The sequence below is a fragment of the Centruroides vittatus genome, unplaced genomic scaffold (assembly GCF_030686945.1).
Source record: "Centruroides vittatus isolate TY-2023 unplaced genomic scaffold, ASM3068694v2 contig_747, whole genome shotgun sequence".
NCBI lineage: Eukaryota > Metazoa > Arthropoda > Arachnida > Scorpiones > Buthidae > Centruroides > Centruroides vittatus.
The window spans coordinates 1,351,142-1,374,496 of NW_027122483.1; the positions used below are offsets into that span (position 1 = coordinate 1,351,142).

General features: G+C 33.7%; 1 protein-coding gene and 2 long non-coding RNA genes across 3 annotated transcripts; 2 read left to right on the forward strand and 1 right to left on the reverse strand.

Moving 5' to 3' along the window:
• Positions 1-4,878: 4,878 nt before the first annotated feature.
• On the reverse strand, positions 4,879-5,278 carry LOC136981181 (uncharacterized). The gene is made up of 2 exons (XR_010881660.1): positions 5,199-5,278; positions 4,879-4,994 (listed from the first exon to the last, which is right to left on the reverse strand). It is a non-coding gene; the product is annotated as an uncharacterized lncRNA (long non-coding RNA).
• A 9,055-nt stretch (positions 5,279-14,333) lies between these two features.
• Positions 14,334-15,801, forward strand: LOC136981208 (oxygen-dependent choline dehydrogenase-like). The gene is made up of 6 exons (XM_067277488.1): positions 14,334-14,460; positions 14,537-14,669; positions 14,986-15,107; positions 15,168-15,335; positions 15,406-15,553; positions 15,614-15,801. Exons 1-6 carry the CDS (start codon positions 14,458-14,460, stop codon positions 15,799-15,801), a joined length of 762 nt encoding a protein of 253 aa, XP_067133589.1. The 5' UTR covers positions 14,334-14,457.
• Positions 15,802-18,121: 2,320 nt separating this feature from the next.
• Positions 18,122-19,411, forward strand: LOC136981182 (uncharacterized). The gene is made up of 2 exons (XR_010881661.1): positions 18,122-18,339; positions 19,231-19,411. It is a non-coding gene; the product is annotated as an uncharacterized lncRNA (long non-coding RNA).
• Positions 19,412-23,355: the final 3,944 nt, after the last annotated feature.

Here is a 23,355-nt window from a genome sequence, read left to right on the forward strand (position 1 = left end):
CTTCCACAACACCATTTCTAGAAAGTGTTTGTCATACCTGACTCTGTACACAACTTCAAAATTCTACAAACAATTTACTCATACTAACTACTTTTGTAGTTTCTCAAATCATTATCTCAGTAGTCTCTTTCAAAGTAATAATTTGAGAAACTTACATAGTGATTACAATCCCAGGAACCTGAAAAGTACAAATGTAAGAAGTTAGATGAATTTATCTGTATTCAAATATCTTTTAATAGCTGGAATTTCTTGAATAAAATCACCTAAACACATCTTTCCTACTATTCCAGCACTAACTTTACACACAGAACAGACAATTTCAGCCCAATTCACAGGCCTGATTCAGGTTAGAAGTATGAAATTAAGAGGGCACAGGGTCACTACCCTAATTGCCACTTACACATCGAGCTGGTAAAACTCACTCACATTGTCGTTCGGATGTCTTTTTATTGAGTGGCAAAGGGGTTGAGCAAGCCAGCAGATATCTGTGGTTCGGAATGATAGGAAACAGGTTTAACAAATAAACAAAGCATTTATTAAATAACTAACACTACATTACTAGCAGCTATACAGGGGTAAATACATATAAAGCTAAAGGCTGGGTGTAACTACACCTATAGACAATTCTAGATTAAGCAGATGCCTAATAGATCAACTTATAGATGAACAGAGATCAGATTAAAAGAACACAAATATGACATGCTTAAAGACAATTACATCACTCCCTTAGCCAAATATATGAGCAAACCTGGAGCATCCTGTCGTTGGGGAGGTCATGATTAGAGTTGAGGAAGGAGAAACATCTGCATGTGAAAAGTATCAGTAGCTGAAGGAAAATATATGGCACCTAACTTCACTGTTTGCAGTTGGCAGAACTTCAGCAAGACCAAGTTGAGATAAGAAACTAAGTGTTGATGGCTGAAAGCAAAGAGTATAAGTCTAAAATGGGATTTTGCAAGGGTAACAAAACTACATATATACTCATGCTTGTAATGCAGAGTTTACATGTGCAAAGTGTATCAGAAATGTTGAATAGAATATGATCTGCAGGAACATTGTACATAAATAAGCTTTAAAAGAAAACTTTTTAACTCATGTCTCCTTGTTTTAAAGTCTTGTGATGTGTAAACATAGAACATTAAAATGAATTGTTTCTATGGTAGCATGAAAAATTCTTTATAAGAATAAAAGGACTGTGAACAAATAATTTAATTAATACAGTAAGTTTGTAGATGTGAGTTTGATTTTTATCCTTTATTTAATATGTACATTTTCCTTCTACATAAGAATATCCCTCTTAATCAAATGATAACATCAGCTTCACTGGATCTTACCTTGGCTAATTAAAAGTATATAGTAGATATAAAATAACACAAGCATTAATTAATATTTGTTACATTTTGAACATATCTCTGTTCTCATGTTGTTAAGTTTTTTTGTATCTGTTCTTTAATTAAAAAAAATTTTTAGTAACAAATACAAAAAATATATATATATATATATAACATTTTTTATATTCTCTCTTTCCTCATAGTTTTGCAGCTATTCCAACAATATTCTGAAAGGAACACTGCAGAAACTTGTCTTCATTTTCAGTTCTTAGCAGAGCTGAAGAAGAAGACAAGTTTCTGGAACTTTCTATAGCAATTTTTGTAATTTGTCAGATAAATTTTTTTTTTTTTTTTTAAGAACTCAGTAAGTTTCATACGCAAAATGTACAGGGTTTACTACTTTAAACTGTCATATCATGGCTTTAAATTCATATTTAAGGAAACGATCGTGAGTCAAGTGATATTGGGTTGTTGTTAGGTGCCTTCGAGTCAATGCCAACTCCTGGTGACCCGATGGATTAGATGTCTCCAAAGCATTCTATCCTCTACGATGTTTTTCAGTTCGTGCAAGGTCAGTTCTTTCTCTGCTCTATTCGTCTGATTCTTTGTTGACCCTTCCTGCACCTTCTCTATCTTTCCAAGCATGATTTTTCATTCTAGTCCATCATGTGTCGAATGCCAAAAGAACACTCTCTGCTTTAGAAGCAAGGCCTAAAGAAACATCTCAGGCTTTGAGGATTGAGATGTTTGTTTTTTTTGTTTTTATTGTCCTCAAGAATCTTCTCCAAACCCAGAGCTCAAAGGCATCTCCAGTTTCTTCTGTTTAAACTTTCCGGGTGTGTGTCTTTTGCATCCATGTATGACAACAGGAAAGACTAAGAGATGTTACTAATCTGTTCTTTGTGTAAATTGGTCATCTCCTTGTCCTTCTTGATGGGTTGAAGGCATAACATAGCTTTTTTCCCTAGCAAGATGTACCAACTCAAAAAGTGTAAGCTTGTATGCCAATTCAAAGCCATGATATAAAGTTTGATGTTATAAACTACCCATTGGGATATCTTGTATTTTTAGACACTTGTCTTCATCTTCAGTTCTTGGCAGAACGTATCCTTCAAAAATGTAAACTGACATCTAAAAGAACATTTTGCTTAACTGTTTTATTCAAACTAACAAAATTACTATACTAAAATTTTACAAACTAATTCTATATTTGTTTAAACATTATTATATTATTAAATACTGCTTTAAGGAATTAAAATATGCTTACTGCTTTACTGTATAAATAATGAACTCCAATTCCACTCAACCCCAATAAAACTCATAATCTGCTTTTCGGAGCTCACTAATTTAGGTATCACTTTGTGAAGTATTTTTATATTTTTTAACAGGAAAAACCATAGTGAACTAGCTCGAGTGCAAAGTCTAGTGTAGCTTCTCACATTTGGATGCCCAATTTAATGTCTAGCACGTATGTGAGCAGTTTGATTGCCAAAAGTACTTGAGAAATTGATATTTGATTTAAGTTCATGAATATAATGAAAATTATTCTTTTTATGGTGTATAAAAGTGAGACAAATAATTTATATTTGTATACAGTAGAATATTCTTTTTTCAGTACTATTCTTTAATTAAAAAGGAAAAATAATGTATTATGGTGTTGTCTTGATTTAAGAAAACGTATTAAAACATTGGATATATCAGTTTTTTAAGAGATTATGTAGTTCTTGTAGATATGGAAAATGCTCATCAGCTGAGCATGTTTAGAACATTAAAATAATAAGATAATGCCGTGTGTTGTACTTTATGTAATTTTAAAAAAAGAAAATCTATTCCCTGTTTTTTATGCAACATACAGGGTGGTTATAATTAAAGTTGCCCTACTCAGACCTGTGTAGAGTTCGTTCTCGTTGACCTATTTTGATGAAACTTGGTATATATGTTATATGGACCATGGGGAAATGGAAAATGCAAAAATAATCTATTTTATTTTATTTATAATTTATAATTTATTTTAATCTATTAATTTGTTTTATTTTAAATGAATTTTTCAGGTCTTGGTTAATAGGAAATAAACAGTTCTGTCGCGTGAAAAACAACGTTAAATAGAGACATTTATCAGGATAATAAAGCAAACTGTATTTAATATTGTTGTGATAGAAATATACTAAGATTTGGATCCATAAAATAACGTTACAAAATGGCCTCCTCGCATGATATCTGAATTTTGATAAGGTTTAGTAGTGACATTTCAAAACTTTATGGGAGATTGAGAATATTTTCTACGAGAAATCTATTTAGGTAGTATAAACGTTATGAGTACACGCAAAACTCCACGTGGCTAGCCTGTTGGCGAGGCGCGAACCGACGACACCCGTTCAGGTATTTAATCTACTCGGCTGTTGGTAAACATTTTTGTCTTTTGCTGTCTTGAAGAAAATATACTAGAAATGTTCTTCCATTAAAGTATGAAAAAATTAAAAATTGTAATTTATTACAACGAATACACATAATAACTTATATTATTCCATAAAATTTTACACCCGTACTCTCTGTTTTATACGTTCATTATGGATTCATCACGGGTGTGGCCTAGGTGGTAGGTGATGGGCTCCACGTATTGCATCTATAAAAATTTGAGCCGACTTGGATTGGGCCTGAACCTCATGAGACCGACAGTTTCCGTTGTAGAGCTTTTAAAGTTACGTGTATTATCTATATTATTTTCGTTATGCGTATTGTGTAAGGGATAGCAAGGCCTGCAATCCAGAGACGGAGAGCAAGGCCTGTCTTAACATGCGCCGCGAACTCGGATCCTCCTTGGAGAAAGGAAAAACATCCTCACCCACTGTTAACAGGCACAATAGTAATGTAACTGATCTTTTATCGTAGTGAATATATTAAATGTGAGCCCTTCCATCTGGTAGTGTAGTGTTTAAACTCCTTTATTCCATATTGTATATGGATTTTGTATGCTCATTCAATATGTGTTAATTCACGCGTATACGAAAATACAACGGAATATTTTCATAAAATAAGTTTTTTATTTTCGTCAAAGCATAATATTACAAACTTTTAAAATTTATAATTGTTTACAATAATATAAGAACGAATGCAGAATTTAGTGCAGTGTAAACTATAAAAATATTCGATTATGAATATTTATAATTCAGTATAATAGGAGGCGTCACTTATTCGTTACGTGTACACTACATACCATAGCAAGTTTATTGAGAAAATTTGGTAATTTAATAAACATTATTTTGTTACTTACAAATAAAACTAGTGCAAATCTTTCAGGTAATTGTGTATTGTGTATCCGCTATAAATATTCTTAAAGGAATTTTTTCACTTCTGCTCTTTTCCCATTTGAAAGCTTGGCTACTGGAGAATCCACTGGTATAACTGGTGGAACCGCTGCTGGTGGAACCCCGAATGGTGGAGTCTCGATTGGTGGAGCCCCGAATGGTGGAACGTCGAATGGTGGAGTCCAGATTGGTGGAGCCCCGAATGGTGGACCCACGGGTGTTTCAGGAGGGATTTGTCGATCATTTATTCTGCCAAATGGACTGTTTCCTAATCTTAATTTGGCATTTTCTCTAGTTAACTTTACCATATCATTGATAGATCTACGACAAACGACTTCGTTGTTTCCTAAGAAAACAACTCCTGAAAGGAAAAAACATTTCATTGATACTTCATCAAAGGTAATGAAATTCTTTACGTAGTTTTTAAACAATAATTATAAGAAAATAACTATATCAAAGCAGTTTTCGAAGCTATAAATGAATGTACAAACTACAGCAGATGTTTAAAGAATAATTGGTAGATAATTCTCAAAAAGTCAAATCAAAGAGAACATCGACTTACCGATAATAGTGACTACAAGCAACAACATATTCATCTCTTAAGTTTCTTCGCTTACCCTTACAGTGAATATACGCAACGTTATCGCTCTTATATACAGTAAATCTGTGTTCAATAGCGTAATTTTATTGGCTGCGCAACACTTGGCTGTCAATCATATTCACCCATTACAACTTCCTCATATTTATGCGATTACCAGTTAAACAGATCCACGTATACTTCCGTTTGTTAAATGTTGTTTTATTTTACTTAATTATTATACTAGATTCGAACCTGCAAATATTTCTACTGAAATTTATTCCATTTTCAGTCATGTATTATAATTAGAAAGAGTAATTTTGGGTGCTTGGGCAATTTGTTCACTTACTGTGACTTTTAGGGGTATTTATTAGGTTATATTGCACCAATTCACGCCATTTTTGGAATTTTGCACCAATTTTCACTAGAGTTGCTTTTTTATTTGTCTCCAGAGTCACGAGCAGCTAACTGTGCCACTCTGCAATCGGAAGGAGAGAATTAGAGAGATTCGCTGGATGTATAGAACAATGAGAACGGAGGTCATGAAATTTAATTAAAGCATAATTTTTGTTTTTAAATACAAAAATTTAAAGTGACAGGCTGTAAAGAGACATTGCAAAATAATTCTCACAGGATCAGGTAGCTACAGATGGAACGGTTGTTAGGTGTGGGATGTGCGACGTCATACTTTTGCATAGACGAAAACATTAGAAAACACCGACACATTTTAAAACTTATACGTGTGAAAATACTCTATTCTCTCTAAATTACATATAAACAATTTTACTTAAAAAAATAATTGATTGTTTTTTTCCAAACTCATGCCTGTTTTTCATTCCTATCGTGGATTCAGCTAGGCCCACAATGGGGTGATCGGGCAGTGAGGAGCTGGGACCGATATATACGGAGCAAACCATTCCCGAAAAATTAATAGTATTTAAATTTTATTATAAGAAGAGTTCTGCCATGCCTACTAGTTACAATTATTTCTGTAATTTAGGCTTACATTAATATTTCTCGCCAATGAAATGTATTAAGGTAGAAACACAGGTGGCCTAAAAGTCAATTAACCGTCTTTTCGTGTTTCTGGCGCACTTATGAATGTGAATGGTAAACTAAATTAGAACAGAGACTTTACTTTTATGAACACACGCATACACGTACGTTTATAATCTGGGGAGTGTGGATCTAAGACTTCCCTCCCTGATTATTTTATAGATGATCGCTCTGGCATTTATACAGGTCCTTACCTCTACACACTCCTCCCTCATGCCCGCCTGTATGTATTTAAAGTAGTATTTTCATTTAGTTTTCTATCTTAAGCATAGGAAGCGTCAGACTTTTGGGCCACACGTGACCTTTGGCTTTTAGTTCGACTTGATAAATAAATATATAAAACTAAATGGTGTAACAGAAATAACCTTTGGTAACTTGTTTTACTTTACAGATAAATAAGGAAAAATACAGGTGAATCAATACATTTACCCAACTTCACGCTGGAAAATATGTTAACGAAAACGTGCGCGCGTTATACTCGAATTAATATTAATTTTAGCTCGTCTCTCCTATTTTAAATTAAAAATTTACTTTATAAATTTAATATATCGTTTAAATAATTTTATTTATTTAACATGGAAATAATTTAAAACAGTTTTTGAACTTTCTATTTTTTATTTTATTTTGAATTGTTAATAAAATTTAAAGCATTATCTAGTTTCTATTCAAAATAAATTTTAATAATTGTGTTTTACGCCACATTATTCTTTCTAAGCTTTTAAATTCACGCAGAAGTTATGCAGCTGTTAGCAATTAAACTGTCAAACTTCTAACGAACATTTCTGTGTTTACTCATTTGTACAGGCTTTTATAAAACTAAGCAATGTTTTAAAATTATTTTCGAGTTCGCACTCTATTATATAATTTTTATAAATTTAATATTTAATATATCAGTATCAGTTAATATATTATATTGATTTCATATTTCGAATCTCAAATCTGAGGGCGTACCCATCAGTAGGTGAGTGGATAAAACCAATGAACACTGGTAGAGGGTGGGGGGTTCGCGCCTCACCAACGTGGTGTCGGGAGGAGTTGAGTTTTCTTCACGTGTATAGTATATAAATATACGGGCCAGTTTTCCGTAGGAAGTCTTCTCGGGATTAGTTTGATTTGATAGCATGCGCCAACATAATACTGGGCTTGGGCGATCTGCCAAGGTGAGATGCCTTCCTGGAGGACTTTTCATGAAAAACTGGGCCATATTCAGGTGTCAGAGGGGCGAAAAAACACAGAATAATCCACGTGGCTATTCTGTTGATTAGGTGCGAGCCTGCGATTAACTGCTAGTGTCCAGTGGTTTTTTTTCTGGTAGGAGTGCTCCCCTTGGCGCATCATCAGCCATGCTTTACCTTGACATATCCCATCAAATCAAAGCAAACTATCGACGTGCAAGCAAGGTTCTTACTTTGCGTAAACATTTTCTATATTAAAATACATTAAAATTAAATAAATTAAAATTAAAAAGTGGTGTTTTCTTCTCGCCAGCGATTCTGTAGTGTTCGTTATAGGAAAAAGTCGCGGGTGATGCCGCTCGCGTGTCTTTTCTTCCAAACATGAATCTTTTATACGTGTTTTTCGTTACGTTTTAAAAGTAGAACTGATATGTAAATTATTATTAAATATTTCTTGACCAACTAACAAACTATTACTTACATAAAACTTTGTTTCGGGGCCACGCATTTCGTTCGGCTGTAGCTTGAACTTTGGCGAAACAGCATTGTTTCTTCGAGTAAACATCGCTTACACTGATAAAATAAACACGTAAATGATTGACGTTATGTTCCTCAGCCACAGAATTAATCGAAACAAAAAAATGATCATCCAACGCATACACGAACAGTCGAAAAAATATTGGGTTGCGTTTTCGTAATTTGTCAGGTTACCAGTATGTTGCCAGTTAAAAAAAAAGACATAGAAATAGCTTTAGTTTAAACAATATCCTCCGAGAAAGCGGAAGTTGAATAATGGAATTTGCTGTAAAATAAATAATACAAAGGTTTGGGATGGGATACTTTGACGATCTTTCAAGGAGGGATGCCTTCCGGGAGGACATTTGGTGGGAAACTGGTTTCTATTTAGGTGTTAGACACGTAAAAAAGTCCTTCTAGGAGGGAGGCTGCACCCTTGGCAGATGGCCAAAACCCGGAAAACTCCACCAGCCAACTTGGGGAGACGCGAACCCACGACTAAAAGCTGTGTTTAGGGGTTTTATCCAGTTTGTCACTAGTAAGAGTGTTTTCATTTAAGATAATCCGTGAAACATGAGATATTTTATAAGGCAGTTAGATTTGACGTTTATTTTTTCACTTTCTCGGATGAAATTATAAAAAAATAAACATAAAATAGGCAAAGGTCAATTCACAGGTGTTAGAAACAGGACAAACTACGGAAGTAAAAAATATAATCATATTGTTTGTTGCCATGCCCATAATTTCACAATTTCACTCCACTAGTGAATCAACCTCTTCAATTTTAAGTTAATATTCCTAATCTCAAGATAAAATTATTTAAATTAATTTAATTTACTTCATTTGTATATAACCTATGCGTCAGTTTTGAATTATTGTTCATACAATTTTTAGAAAGTTTAAAATAATGAAGTCTTGACCAATCTACTGTAGACTTAGCGTGGCCAAAGCGTGGTACGCGAGCTACCTTCTGCTCTCGAACATTGGCGCAACACGTCACAATAAAAAACGTTTTACTCCAGATGACATCACTGTATCTTTGAAAAAAACGATAAAAATATGTTATAATAAATTAACTAGCTCCTACTACATCAGTTTCCGTACAGTAAGGTGCCTTACCTAACCGATAACCACTAAAGTAGTAATATCGTCAATCGTATTTTAAGAGGCATAAAGGGCCTTTTACTTCGATCGACATGAAGCGCAGCATCTTAGTTATAAAATATATAACTCTAGTTTTCTTTCTGAATCTCTGTATTACCTGTGATCAGGCAGTATACCAAGCCGATTATATAATAGGTAAGCTATTTCTATGGGTCTATTTATAAATATTTTACTTCCCTGGCTGTTAGAGAACAAATGGAAAGTATTGTAATCGGTCAAATTTTCACTCCTTTTTAGAATTTTGCATCTCTAGAAATTTGGTTCCTGATTCTAAAAACATAAAAAAAGGGAACAAAATTCTGTATACATATTAGTGTGTGTATGTTGGCATGTGTTTAGAAATTATATATCCGGAAACCATAGAGGAAAAAGTTTGTAATTTGGTAGCAATCTTTCTGTGTATGGGGCATTAATGCCCCATACACAGAAAGATTGCTACCAAAGTCAAGTGGATAGGGGGATACGACAGGTTGGGTGTCATATCTCGTGTGGAGTCAGATTTAAATATAGCCTTTTCTTAGAATTAAATAAATGAAATTTAATTAAATTAGAGATTGGTGAATATTGCTTTTCTCGAATTCGAATACTGCGAATACTTAGTCAACTTGATTACTTCATATAACCTATTTAATTAATTTTATTTAATATTTAGTATTTAACTTGTTTTATTTATTTCTATATATTAATAAATTTGAAAAGTCAAACAAAAAATAAAAAGAATAATACTTTAGTCAATTATAAGAATGTTTTACTTTGCAAAAATATTAAGAGATTTTTACGTATGTATAAATGTTAATGTGGTGTGTAGGGGCATGGTTATGTTCTCCCATTTTGAAGCCTAATAACTCCTGTGTCTTTTGTCGAAAATTTCTGAAATTTTGCACGGAGGTTTGGGTGTTAGAGGCATTGATACCGTCAAATTTTCGTGATTAAAGGTCGAAGGGATGGGGAGATAGAGGGGGTCGTGTGTCATATCTCGAGTACGGTCGGACTTAATAACGGTTTTACTCGTTATTAGCATTTAGAATTTTTTATTATTATAAAACTCATCCCTATTCAGAAAACTAAGCTTTTTGCTCATTTATAAGAATTAATTATATAAAAATTTTAAAATAAATTTTGATAATGGATGGCGCCACATAACTTTTCTTGTGGCAAATTAAACCAGAGATGCCAAGACCGGGTCGCCAGATTGGGGTTTTTCCTCTGTAAATTAGGACTTTTCAAGTTAACGGAAGAAAATGGAGAAATTTTGTATTCTGGAAGGAAAAATTCGGGAATTGATATACCGTTAGATAAATTACTATTATTATTGGTTAAAGTTTTCACGATTTACGTCTAAGTAAAAAATACCTCGTACCGTAATCCACAGGAAAGAAGGTACCCATTTTCCCCCCCCCTTACTGCATTAGTTGCACTTTACGTGCGAGTAGGTCCTCTTCTTAATAGGTTTGCAGATGAGCGTTATGTACGGGTAAATCTGGATTAACTGATGAATGATGTATGTCTGAAGATTGCTGTATGCCTTGAGATTGCTGCGTCTTATGTACGAGTTGATCTGGTGTGTTGACCACAAAGATAGTATCACCAAGCACTCTGCTGTATAAGCGCTGTGTGTATGGCTGCCTGTTTCTGAACAATGCTGATGTCAATGTTGGATTCTAATTGATCTATGTATTTCTTTACGTTTTTTGCTACTATTCCTGTTGCTTCTATTAATATTGGAATGACAATTGTCTGTGTATTCCACAGACGGCTAACAGATTTCAGAAGGTGATATTTGCTTAATTTTTCAATTTCTTTAGCACCAATGTTGTAATCTGATGGTTCAGTTATATCTATTAACATTGTTTTATTGCGACTTTTATCCACATAAATTAAATCCGGTCTATTGCGAAATACAGCGACATCAGTTTGGACAGGCATTTCACAAAAGACCTTGGCCGAACCATTTTCTTTTACTTGAGGTTGGGCTAGTGTTTCCTTCCACCATTGGCTAGGAACTTCTATTTTATGTTTTTGGGCCAGGCACCAGTAGACGTACTGGACAAGGTTATTGTGACGTTTTACACAACAAGTCCCCCTGCCAGTTTTTCGCACCTTGATATAATGTGTTGCGTGGTCTTGTCTTTGGTCGCACATAGGCGACATTTCTCGTCCATGGCTCCTTTAGTATGTCACGTTGATCCTTTAGTATGTCGTGTCATAACAGCCTGGCCCTGTATAGCAAATATTATATAGTATATGTTCTTCTCCCACTCCACTGCTTCTGTGTCCTGCAGTTACATGTATTACATTGCATTTATCCAGTCCAAACCCAACCATATATCGCCTGTAAAAATTATTATTATTATTATTATTATGTCGGGTTTAGTGGGTTATACTCGGTTGACACCGGTGGCTGTGTACTATACCGGACCAGAGCCAAGGCATAGCAACCAAAACAAAACTAAAATAAAGTAAAAGTGTCAGTGTCTGTATTCAGGAATTTCCTAACAATGTGGCATGTATTCAATATAGTGGCCTTCTGAAGTGTGATGTATGTATTTCTATTCAATTGTATTGTTCCCAGGCTTTTGTGTAGTGTGTGTGGTATCACATCTGTAGAGGAGAGAACAATAGGTACTGTACATAAGCACCCTATCCATCCTCCACAGATACCTTATTTTCTGGGCTAGTTCTGTGTACCTGCTGACTTTTTCAGTGCATGTGTTTTGTATTGTGTTGTGTGTTGTGAGTGTTTGGAATGGATATGTCTATAATGTATGTGATTTTATTGTGTTTGTCAATGAGTGTGATGTCTGGTCTGTTGTGGTAAATTGTTTTATCTGTAATTATGGTTCCGTCATAGTACATTTTATGCGTGGTGTGTGAGGTAAGCCGAGGGTCATGGGGCGATACCAGGTGACCACTTACTCGTCACAAAATCGGTAAGATTCGACCACGATGTCGAAGGATGGCGATTTATGAGTGTAAAATGCGGAGACGAACGAAACCCTTCTCCTAACGTCAGGATGCTCACACCTGATAGTCAATTTCGCGGACTAACACGCGTAAACTATTATGTTTTAGGAGGGCTATTTTTACAAGTGGAGCATTGCGTGAGTGGTAAATAGTCCAAGCTCAATAAAGGAGAGAATTCGAATAACCAACACAAGAAATATTTAATGAATAAACGAAACAGACTATATACATATCTCTAAATATGACATAAGATAACATTGGAAAATATAATGAAATTTCAAACGAGTTTATATCTAACTATACCTATTTTTCTATACCTCGCGTAAATGTTATACTTGAGAGAGAGCTTACAAACATTCGAATATTATACTACTTTCACTTGTGATTTATTCTTGTCTTCGATTGTCGCTACGTTTTTTATATTGGGAGAAGATCGGGAGGAGAATGTGAATCTTGAAGAGAAACTTCTATGTGCGCATTATAAAATAATGCCGACTTCTTATGTGGCTGTCCCTTCTGGAGATCTATCTATTATAACGACTTCGGACCCATCGAAAACTGCTCTTATGTGGCCAGTTTAGGTCTCGTTGAATCTCCAATGAACTGCGCGCTAAGGCGGGAAATCTACCCCCTTTTTATAGGGATGGCTGTGTAACTGACTCAACATCATAGGGCAGTGAGTAACTTTTAGTCAGAAAGAAAAGGAAGTTCGCTTTTTTTCTCTCTTGGAAACGAAAAATGTACATCCTTCTTGTTAAAATTTTTTCAAGAAATACGTCAGGCAATATATGAATTTTATTTTATTTTCTCACACCAGATGGCAGAACGACTTTTCCTTTTATTAATCTCACTCATTCCTTAATTCCACTCATTTATTATTTTTATTTGTTTTTTGTTTTTTAAAATAAAAATGTTCTTAACAAAAAAGTATTGTTAGTTTCAGTGTAAAGGCCAAAGTATTATCTATTATTTTTAGTTTTAATTAACTGGCTACCTAGTATTAATAAATATTAATTATTAATTAATTCAAATTAACTAACTTTTTGTTATTTAATTAGAATTAAGCGCCTTTAAACGCGAATTTGGGATGCCATTTTTATTACGCGAATGTCAGTCGGCGCGGTTTTTATTACTTTCATTTTAAATCTGTTGACTGTCTGTGAATGGCAATCGGTTCAAATATGGCGATCAAAATTTTGTTCGTAAACCGAATTGCTCCTAATCAGAGGCATTCGAATCCCGAGGTTTGACTGTAATTGACTATCTATCCGGCAGCCCTGACTGAGGAGGCGCTGTCTTTATTTGTAGCGAGATATTGGTAACATTCTTAGTATTTGAGTTTTTTAAATCAAGATTTTGAATAATTTCTAGTATTCGAGCATTCGCGGATATTGGCCTATTTATAATGTAAAATTCTCGTGTATCGTAACGCACTTACGCCATATTGAAAGATTAACGCGCTCTCTAACGTCAGATATGAATCTACTATAAGCAACACCTAGGAATGCTGTAACAATGTAATCCTCTCAGAATTACATAATTAGATTAATGTGTTGAGCTTAGCATTCTATCTAATATCCAAAGATACACATATTGATATTTCAACATCTGTCAAATGTTTTTTATATCTAACTTCTTACTGTTATGGAGTAATATTGGATAGAAATTCCATATTTTAGTATACGGAATGTATGTCACATACAAAATGCCTACCGAATTTAACTTTTAATTCTAATTTAATCTACTTATATGAAATAATTAATTAGTTGACAAAATCTTTCTTGTAAACAAATTTACAAAAATTATATATTGAAAATGCGCTGAAACCTCTGTCATGTTCGATTTTATCGGATAGGATACAATTTATATTATTCTATTACTATTAGATTATACGTCAACTAATTATTTATTGCAGTAGGTGCAGGATCAGCAGGATCAGTTTTAGCCAATAGGCTTTCGGAACCACCGCATGTTACGGTTCTTGTGTTAGAAGCAGGAGACTTTACGGTTCCTCTAACTTCTGAAGTTCCACTATATCCTCTAAATTTAGCTCTAACAAATTACAGTTGGCAATTTAAAAGTGTACCCAGTGAATCCATAGCTCAAGGTCTTAAAAACAGAGTAAGTAATTAATAAATTTCGAAGGGTGCATTTACACCTGAATATTGATTTCAAATTTATTCCATTCCAGCAACAGTTAACTGTGGAAGGAAAAGCGCTTGGTGGAACCACAGTTTTAAATTATAACTTGTTTGTGCGTGGAAATAGGAAAGATTACGACAACTGGGCGAGACATGGTGCTACAGGTTGGGATTGGAAAAGTGTATATCCTTATTTTCTAAAACTCGAAAGAAATCGAGAATATTGCAATGGTAAATCTTTCTTCAATTGTGTTAAATTATGTTCATAAATTGTATAGCGATTTAATGACAATAATATACAAAACAGCATATCACGGTGTTTGTGGAAACGTTATCTGTGCAGACACCACCTTTCCATGCACCAATAACAAAAGGTTATTTAGAAGCAGCCAGAGAAATTAGATATGGTATTGGAGACTTTAATGCAAGGAATCAAACAGGTACAGCATTTCGTAACAAATACTGTTTGAAATATTTTATTGTATTTTTAGTTTTCTATTTAAACACTACCATTTTTAAAAAGTATTAAAAACGAAAGCCTACATATAATAGAAATTTTTAGATTTATATTATTTGTAGAAGAAGAAATAAAATAATTTTTGGAATAACATGTAATAGTTATTCGGTAGAAGAAGTGTCTACTGTATTTTCAGAATTTTGGCTATATTATTAACTTTGACAAAGATTCTGATGTAGAAGGCATTTTATGCTCCGTTGTAATTCATATTTACAAAATATATAACATAAATGTTTTAGTGTTTCAACCTCCTCAAGGAACTATTAATAGAGGAGCACGCTGGAGTGAGGTTAAAGCATATATTAATCCTGTACGAGGTCGACGAAATCTTCGTATCATAACTTCAGCATTTGTTCACAAGGTAACTCACATTATCTCATGCTATGGTTAAAGGAGAGTAAATAGGTTTTTATGTTTATAGATATTGATCCGGAATAAACAGGCTTACGGAGTTAAGTTCGAGCACCATGGACAGTTGCACGAAGCATATGCCAATAAGGAAGTGATCGTATGTGCTGGGGTATTCAATTCATCTAAACTCTTAATGCTATCAGGAATTGGGCCAAAGAGTATTTTACAGAAGTTCAATGTAATAAATAGGTTATTTTTTATTGTTCTTTCCTTTACATAAAAATATAAAGTGGAATGTAAATTTTTAGATTCTTGTTGTAGCGAATTTACCAGTTGGTAGAAATCTTCAAAAACAGCCATCTACTTCTGGTATGGCATTCGGAACAAAAACTTATACTTACTCTGCACAACGGATCACGGTATTGGATTATAATGAATTTTTAGTTAATGGCACAGGTAGGATTGAAATAAACACTGATACACTTAATGCTGAATATATTGAAACATTTATTTCAGGGCCACTGACATCTTTAGGTGGAATTGACACAATTGGATTTGTAAATTCTAAATATAATAACGATCCTGATTGGCCAGATATTGAATTATTGTTGTTTCCTTTATCAGCTGCATCTGATCAAGGCACAGTTTTAAAAAACGTGTTGAACCTAAACGATGAAGTAAGTTTACTTTATATTTCTCCATAAATATTTTATAGTATATATACGAATGAATTAGCTTGATTGAATTTGTTTATACACTATACTACAGCGGTACCTGCAGACTATAAAAACGGTGGGAGCCATGCTATAGAAAAGGACATCATACATAATGCAAGCAGCTTCAAACTGATTCAACATCGGATCTGCGCTCCCACAAGGTGGGGCTGCTTGCAATCGCGGCTTGGCGTTGAAAACAGTGAACATTCCTTGTTTTCAAAACCAAGTTTTGGTAAGCTTACCATAAAGTTGCATGAGACAATAGACATATATCGTTTTTTATTTTCTTTATATTTGTAGAATAGGCTGTAAATCATAAATCTTCTGTTGTCTGTTGATAATAGAATTTGGGGTTCACTTGAGATATCAAAATAGCCAACCCTGACGAAAAGGGGGACACGTGCACCAAGTGCCTCAATGTACGGGCTACACCTTACTATACTATGATTGCATGATGCAGTTCTTCAGTGATTGCCATTGCTAAGCGAATGTTATTCATTATAATACAAGACGTAGCTCTATAAAGACAGAACAATTTTTAATTTTTAATGCCAAATAAGAACTATAAATATTAACTGCAACGAACATGGATTCGTTAGCAGAAAATATTAAGGAAATAATCACTGTTGTATCGAAAGAACTGTAAAGCCATTTTGAAAACGTATTTATTTGTTTCACTTTCATTTATAACGCTGCAACATCACACGACAATTGGCACATCCTCATTAAATCAGATAACACATAAATATTTATTGCCTAGGGATTGTAACCCGCGACCTGACGAATAAAGTACAAAGACTCAACAAACTTCGTTTCTAGGTTGAACTCGCAATTCTTGACAACTATTTTATGATGTAATAATGAAAGTATTTATCTTTATCAGTCTGTATGCATTAGGATCACTATTATCTAATGTTGCTAATACCCATTCTATAAGGTTCTCTATAATTACGCAACGAAAATTACAGTATAGTATATTGTCTGGGGAAATGTAGGGAATTGTTTTGGACAAAAAATGTAGGAAATACTTAAAATTCTACCTAGCATTTATGCTTCCGATGAATTCTGTTAAAACGGAAGTGTTCACATAACTGCTATAACGTGTTTTGTGAATACGTAAATCCTGTTTGTTAATTCAACTACACACCATGGAAGAAGCTTACAAGTAAAGATTGGGAATTACTAATTCCAGTTTTTACTGAAATATAAGTCATTTTATAGAGATCGCCTCCCTGATAAGCGTACGAAAAGTCTGCAAAATTCTCTGTTTTTGTAAAAGTGCCGAAAGAAGATTTTAACTTATTTAAATGTCATGATTACAGTACTTTAAATATCTACCCCGATGGTACAAGGTGGTTATAATTAAAGTTGCCCTACTCAGACCTGTCTAGAACCCGTTCTCGTGGACGTATTTTGATGAAACTTGGTATGTCTGTTATATGGACCACGAGGAAAAGGAAATAGCAAAAAATATTTAGTTCGAATTTTTACCACTAGGTGAAAAAATGGCGCATGTAGAACAAGAAACACAAAATGGAAACACGCAAAAGGTTTTTCTTCACAACATTTGTTCAATGTGTAATCCATTTGCATCAATTACATGTTCAAAACGACTTACAATGCTGTACATGTGACTGGTGCAAATGGAGTGCACGTTAAACAAATGTTGTGAATAAAAACCTTTTGCGTGTTTCCATTTTGTGTTTCTTGTTCTACATGCGCCATTTTTTCACCTAGTGGTAAAAACTCGAACTAAATATTTTTTTGCTATTTCCTTTTCCTCGTGGTCCATATAACATACATACCAAGTTTCATCAAAATACATCCACGAGAACGGGCTCTAGACAGGTCTGAGTAGGGAAACTTTAATTATAACCACCCTGTATTTATCTCTTCGGGGTAAATAAGTGAGATATTTACTATTTCTAAAGTATTAAGTAGACAGAGAAATTGTTTCCAATTGAATCCAAAGTCCATATAAATTTAGACAACGACAGAAATATATTTCTGATAATATTGTTAATTTTACGTACGCGATTTGATTGTATGACACTCATCTAGGATGTAAAATATGTACTTGCTACATCGAAAGACACGAGTACTTTTGCTTGTGATGGATAGGAATGAAAACTTGACAGAAAACTTGATCCTATTATTGATTTTAAATTTTATTCGGATCCTTACGACTTAAAAGTTATGGTCGAAGGTAAGATAAATGTAATTTTTTTCTGATGAAGGTTTTATAGCCTATAATTTAATGTTAAATCATTTAAGGTAAAGAATTTAATACCAGAAATTTTAGCTTTGAAATACTGTCTGAAGATAGGAAATTCTGAAGCATTGAAGAAATATGGAGTTCTATCCCCTTCCGGCAACTGTCCCCGGTTGCGAAAGTTATGAGAAATTTAGTGACGACTATCTCGCTTGTCTAGCAACAACGCTACCATTTACAATATACCATTATTGTGGAACGTGTAATATGGGAAGTTATGCTGATCCTACGACTGTGGTTGATTCAATGCTCAAGTAAATTCTTTTCGAATACTTTATGAGTATACAGTATTTATTATTTAACATATTATTAACAATAATGAAACTTGTTGCTTAATTTTACATTATTAAGGTCTTTCATTGTAACGTTATCTGTTTCATAAATCGGATTATAATAGACTTTAAATCAAATAAGAATACCAGTGTAATTTCTACGGGGTGCAGGCTCCTTCCGTTACGTTATACAGAGAGTTATACCAAATTTATCTAAAATTTTTGTGCGGCATTTCAGCAGAATAAAAATATTCCTGTAATTATTTATAACACAGATATTTTTATTAAATGCGACAAATCTATGCTTAATTTGATCATTTGAATCTATTAATGTTCTACAAAAACACCTGTCTTTATTATCAGAGTCTGAGAGTCTCAGCGAATAATTTTTTGTCCTTTACTCCACTGAATTGAATCCTGGCTATCCATATCAGTCAGTACTTCAATTTACACTCGTATGATATCTTATGTACACAAAAGAAGCTCCAGGTCTACGTTAATTGAGTATTAATTGTAAACTGTAAATTATATTAAACTATTCGTATATGAACAGTCGAACCTCTAAACAATGGCCAGTGACCGGATCATAAAAATAGCGGTTGGAAAAAAGGTTCGATTATATATGTATTTGATCTAAACAGCACTCTACACTTGGCGCAATACGGCTCACGAGGCTTTTATTTCATTAAAATAGAATGTGAGTGTTTCAATGTGATATGTTTAGCATGTACTGTACAGTACGGTATTTTATATTCGTTATCCTTCTGAGAACGATATACTAATATAGTAACGAAGTTTAAAATCAGTTTTTATTCATTTACTAAATGCAGGAATTTTTCGAAACTAAGATTATATTGTTTATGTTTCTTTCAGAGTTAAAGGTGTAAAAGGGCTAAGGGTTGTAGGTGCTTTCATAATGCCATTTGTTATAACTGGACACTTGGTCATTCCAACTTATTTGATTGGGGAGAAAGCTGCTGATATGATTCTCTGTGATCCACTCTATAACTAAAACTTTGTAAATAAACACGAATAAAAAAGGTTTAGAAAGTGATATTATGTATTAGTAATAATAATGTATTTTAATTACAATTAATAAAAACATAACACTAGCAGGTATGAAATTACAATGAAAGACTGAAGTTCATCTTCAGATAAGTGTGATTCTATGTGTGAAGATAGGTTCTTCTCCTTCTTCTTCTTAGTCTTTATTTATTTCCCGGCACATTTGGGTAAAGTGCAGAGTGTCTTTTTGGCTTATAAATGGCAAGATTCCGAAATTAAGATAGAAACAGTCAGGTATAATGCCACGTTCTTGTGGCAAACAAACGACTTACAGAAGCTGGGTCGTGAACCATGAAGATAGTTTATTGGTTGGTGCCAAACTTGGCATTCTTTAAGAATTGGAGAAGGTTCATATTTTTGTTCTGTTCTCGGTCTACGCGGCATTGAAAGAAACGGAGAAAAACACACCTTTAATAATGAATTTATACATGTCATTGAAAATGTACAAACTCTGAAAATACATTATTAATTAATGAATTTTAAAAATATGACAAGTAAAATAACCGTTACAAACAGTTTACAAGTTTAATTTACTTTTCTATTTAAATCAACAACATATAAGATTAGAATTGGACATATCCTTCGGTTTATTTTATGCTTAAACACTAAAATTGTAATGAATTTTAAATAAAAAATGTTAAGGATTAATGGACGATTCAGTTGTAGTTACGTTATAACCGGAAATGTTACATTTATCTTCTTTTCCAGCTAAAATATCGCGGATTTGTAAGAGCATGTCGAATATACCGTAAAGACTATGGAACACCTGAAAGAAAACAATAATTATCAAGAAAATGAAAATTATAAGATCATGAAAAAGCTTATAATATTTATCATAAAAAGATGGACGTCCAAATGGGGGGACAAAAATTGAAAATTACCCTGTGCCTCGAAAAAGTGGCGGGTACTACACAATGTTATTTACGTGTGGTTTCTTTGCTTTAATATAATCATTTAATTTTATATAATGCCTTTAATATGTATTGTATTTTGACCGGATCCCCTCTAAACTTTGGACAGCCTTTCGTATGAATGCGATTAGTTATGTTTACCTTAACGGGACATCCTTTCGACATTATAAAACAACCTCCACAATCTAATCCAATTTCTTCTTCACGAAATTTCTTCATGAAATTCAACATCTGTTGAAATATATCCTGGTTAACGTAAATAGTCTTTTGTATAACGATGCTGAATATTCTTACCTTTAATTTATCTTGTAAAGGTCGAGAACAAGCTCCCAATCTTCTAATTTCTTGGAATGAATCGTAGGCCTAAGCAATAGTTTTATAAAATTATTTGTTTTTAGTTATGTCCTTTCCTCAAAGAGGTTTTAAAGATTATTTCGTAACGTGTAATTTAATATACGCATTAAAACTGATACTTACAGATGCTGCCACTCTGGAAACGGCAAATGACGAGATACACAAGCTTACACTTAATAAAATTGTAATAGCTATGATCATTATATGAAGCTTACTGTTAAGTACTCGGAATAAAATAGAGTAGAAGCAAATTGACACAACCGTAATGCCCACTCCGTATAAGAAGAGAAGGACATCACTATTCTTGTCATTAATATAATCTATGAAATCGCAAAGTTCTGCATGCTTGGCTATTAAATTGTCTATTTTTCGCTTGTTCCAATTAACTTTTGCGAATTGTAACTCGAATGAAATCGCATCGAATCTTTCCTTGCCGGCATAGCACATTACGCATGCAGTTGCGAACGAAACTAATAAGATGCCGCATTCGTATATGACGCATGTGTTTAGAAAAACGCTGCAGATAACACTACGCCAATAACCACTGATTTCTTCGATTTTCACACTGGACAGTACCGAAATGGTAATTGTCATGATGGTAGCCACGACGAAAAATGCGCTACCCACACAAAGGTGGACTACTTTCTGATATCTCAATAGTTTTTCTCTTTCGCCCGCGTAACTGGACAGCTTTAGATTAAGCGTTATTTTGTGACTTCTCGCAGCGTTGTGAAGGACAGCACTAAAAAATGCAATCGACATAAGCAAGGATCTAACAAAAGGCATGCTCTGTTTTTCGGTCAATCTATGTGTGGCGCTGCACCCGATTGTTTTATCTGTGGGGAAAAGCTGGATAGCTAAGAGAATGAAATGCCCCATATAAATACCTTGCACGAATAGAAAATAAATTCGCATAAGCTTAGCCTTGTTGTCGTTTTGTGGCCTGCATTGACATGGCTCGAAGAATAAGTCTCCAAATATGTAAGATAACGATACTGAAGGTAAGAGAGAGCAATATAAACATTCCTCTCCCATTGCGAATGGCATTGATTCAAATTTTGTTGTATTGTCGTAGAACTTAAACCACTATATTATTTATATAACACAGCACTCTAGTATACTATTTCATTCGAACTGTTGTCTATATCGTTATTGATGTCTAAACAATTTCAATTACTTAACGTGCCATACGGAAACGAATTTACGACAATATAAATATAGAAGCAAACCGAGAATATATCAAATGAAATAATACAGATATGGAACAGTCGCATTATACAAGTACTTAATGTAATTTAAGTAGAAGAATGTAAAATGTGACATTTTGTTATTTGTAACTTATTACTAGAAGTTACATAAATAAAGAATGCTGTTAAATATATTAAGTGTATATAATATATAATATGAAGTGTATATATATATAGTTATATAGAAAATCGAAAATATCAAATTGAAATTCTTAAAATTACATAGTATTATGTTAAAATACTTTTATTTCTATAATTAACATGTGAACACAATTAAACGCATTTATAGTCAACGTCCATGCTCAACCCGATACCGATCGGATAGTGTTTCCCCGAACTTTGAAACTCTCCATTGTAATTCCAGCTTTTTGTTTACTTTTATGACAAATAATTTTTTTATAGTCTTCGCGAGAATATCGGGCACTCGATAAGCTTTTCTGAACTTTTTATTTCAAAAAGAAATTGATAATATTATGTAGCATAAAAAGAGTGGAGTGTCAAGAACCGTGCTCACCATAGAAACCAAGCAAAAAATAATAGCCAAAATAGAGAGTGGGCAGAAGATGTCTGATGTTGCTAGGGAGTATGGCTCGAACAGTAGGCACAATCTTAGCTAAGAAAGATATAATCAGGAAGACTCAAGGAGCTAAAGGAATAACGAAAATCACATCTGAGAAACAAAGATGTTTCAACCATGAAAAAGTGAAGAGATTGCTTTTGATAATAAATTTTGCTAAATAATAAGAATTGCTTTTAATAATTTGGATGAAAGAAAGGTAAATGAAAAATGATGTAACTAGTATGACTATCATTCAAGAGAAAGCTAGAGAAATTTTTGAAGAACTGAAGAAACCAACTTCACATTCGTCACACGAGGAGATAGAATTCAAAGCTACCACTGGATGGTTTTCAAAGTTTAGAAGGAGAACTGGCATTAAACATGTGGTAATTCAAGGTGAGTCTGCTAGTGCAGATAAGGAAGAAGCTGAGAAGTTTGTTTCAAATTTGAAGAATTCATTAAAAAAGAAGGATATTGTCCCCAACAAATTTTCAATTGTGATGAAACTGGTTTATTTTGGAAGCGCATGCCGAATCGTGCCTTCATTACTAAATAAGAGAAAAATATTCCTGGGCATAAACCCATGAAAGACCGATTGACGTTACTTTTGGGAGCTAATGCTAGCGGTGATATGAAGCTTATCCCGCTTCTTGTCTATCACTCTGAGAACCCTAGAGCAGAAAAAAATTTCATAGTTAAAGAAAACTGCCAGTAATGTGGAGATCGAATAAAAGGGCCATGGATCACGCAGGCTCTTTTCAAAGAATGGCTGTTTGAAGTTTGTGCTCCAAGCATCAAGGATTACCTTCAGACCAATGAATTGCCATTAAAAGCACTGTTGCTATTGGACAATGCACCAGGA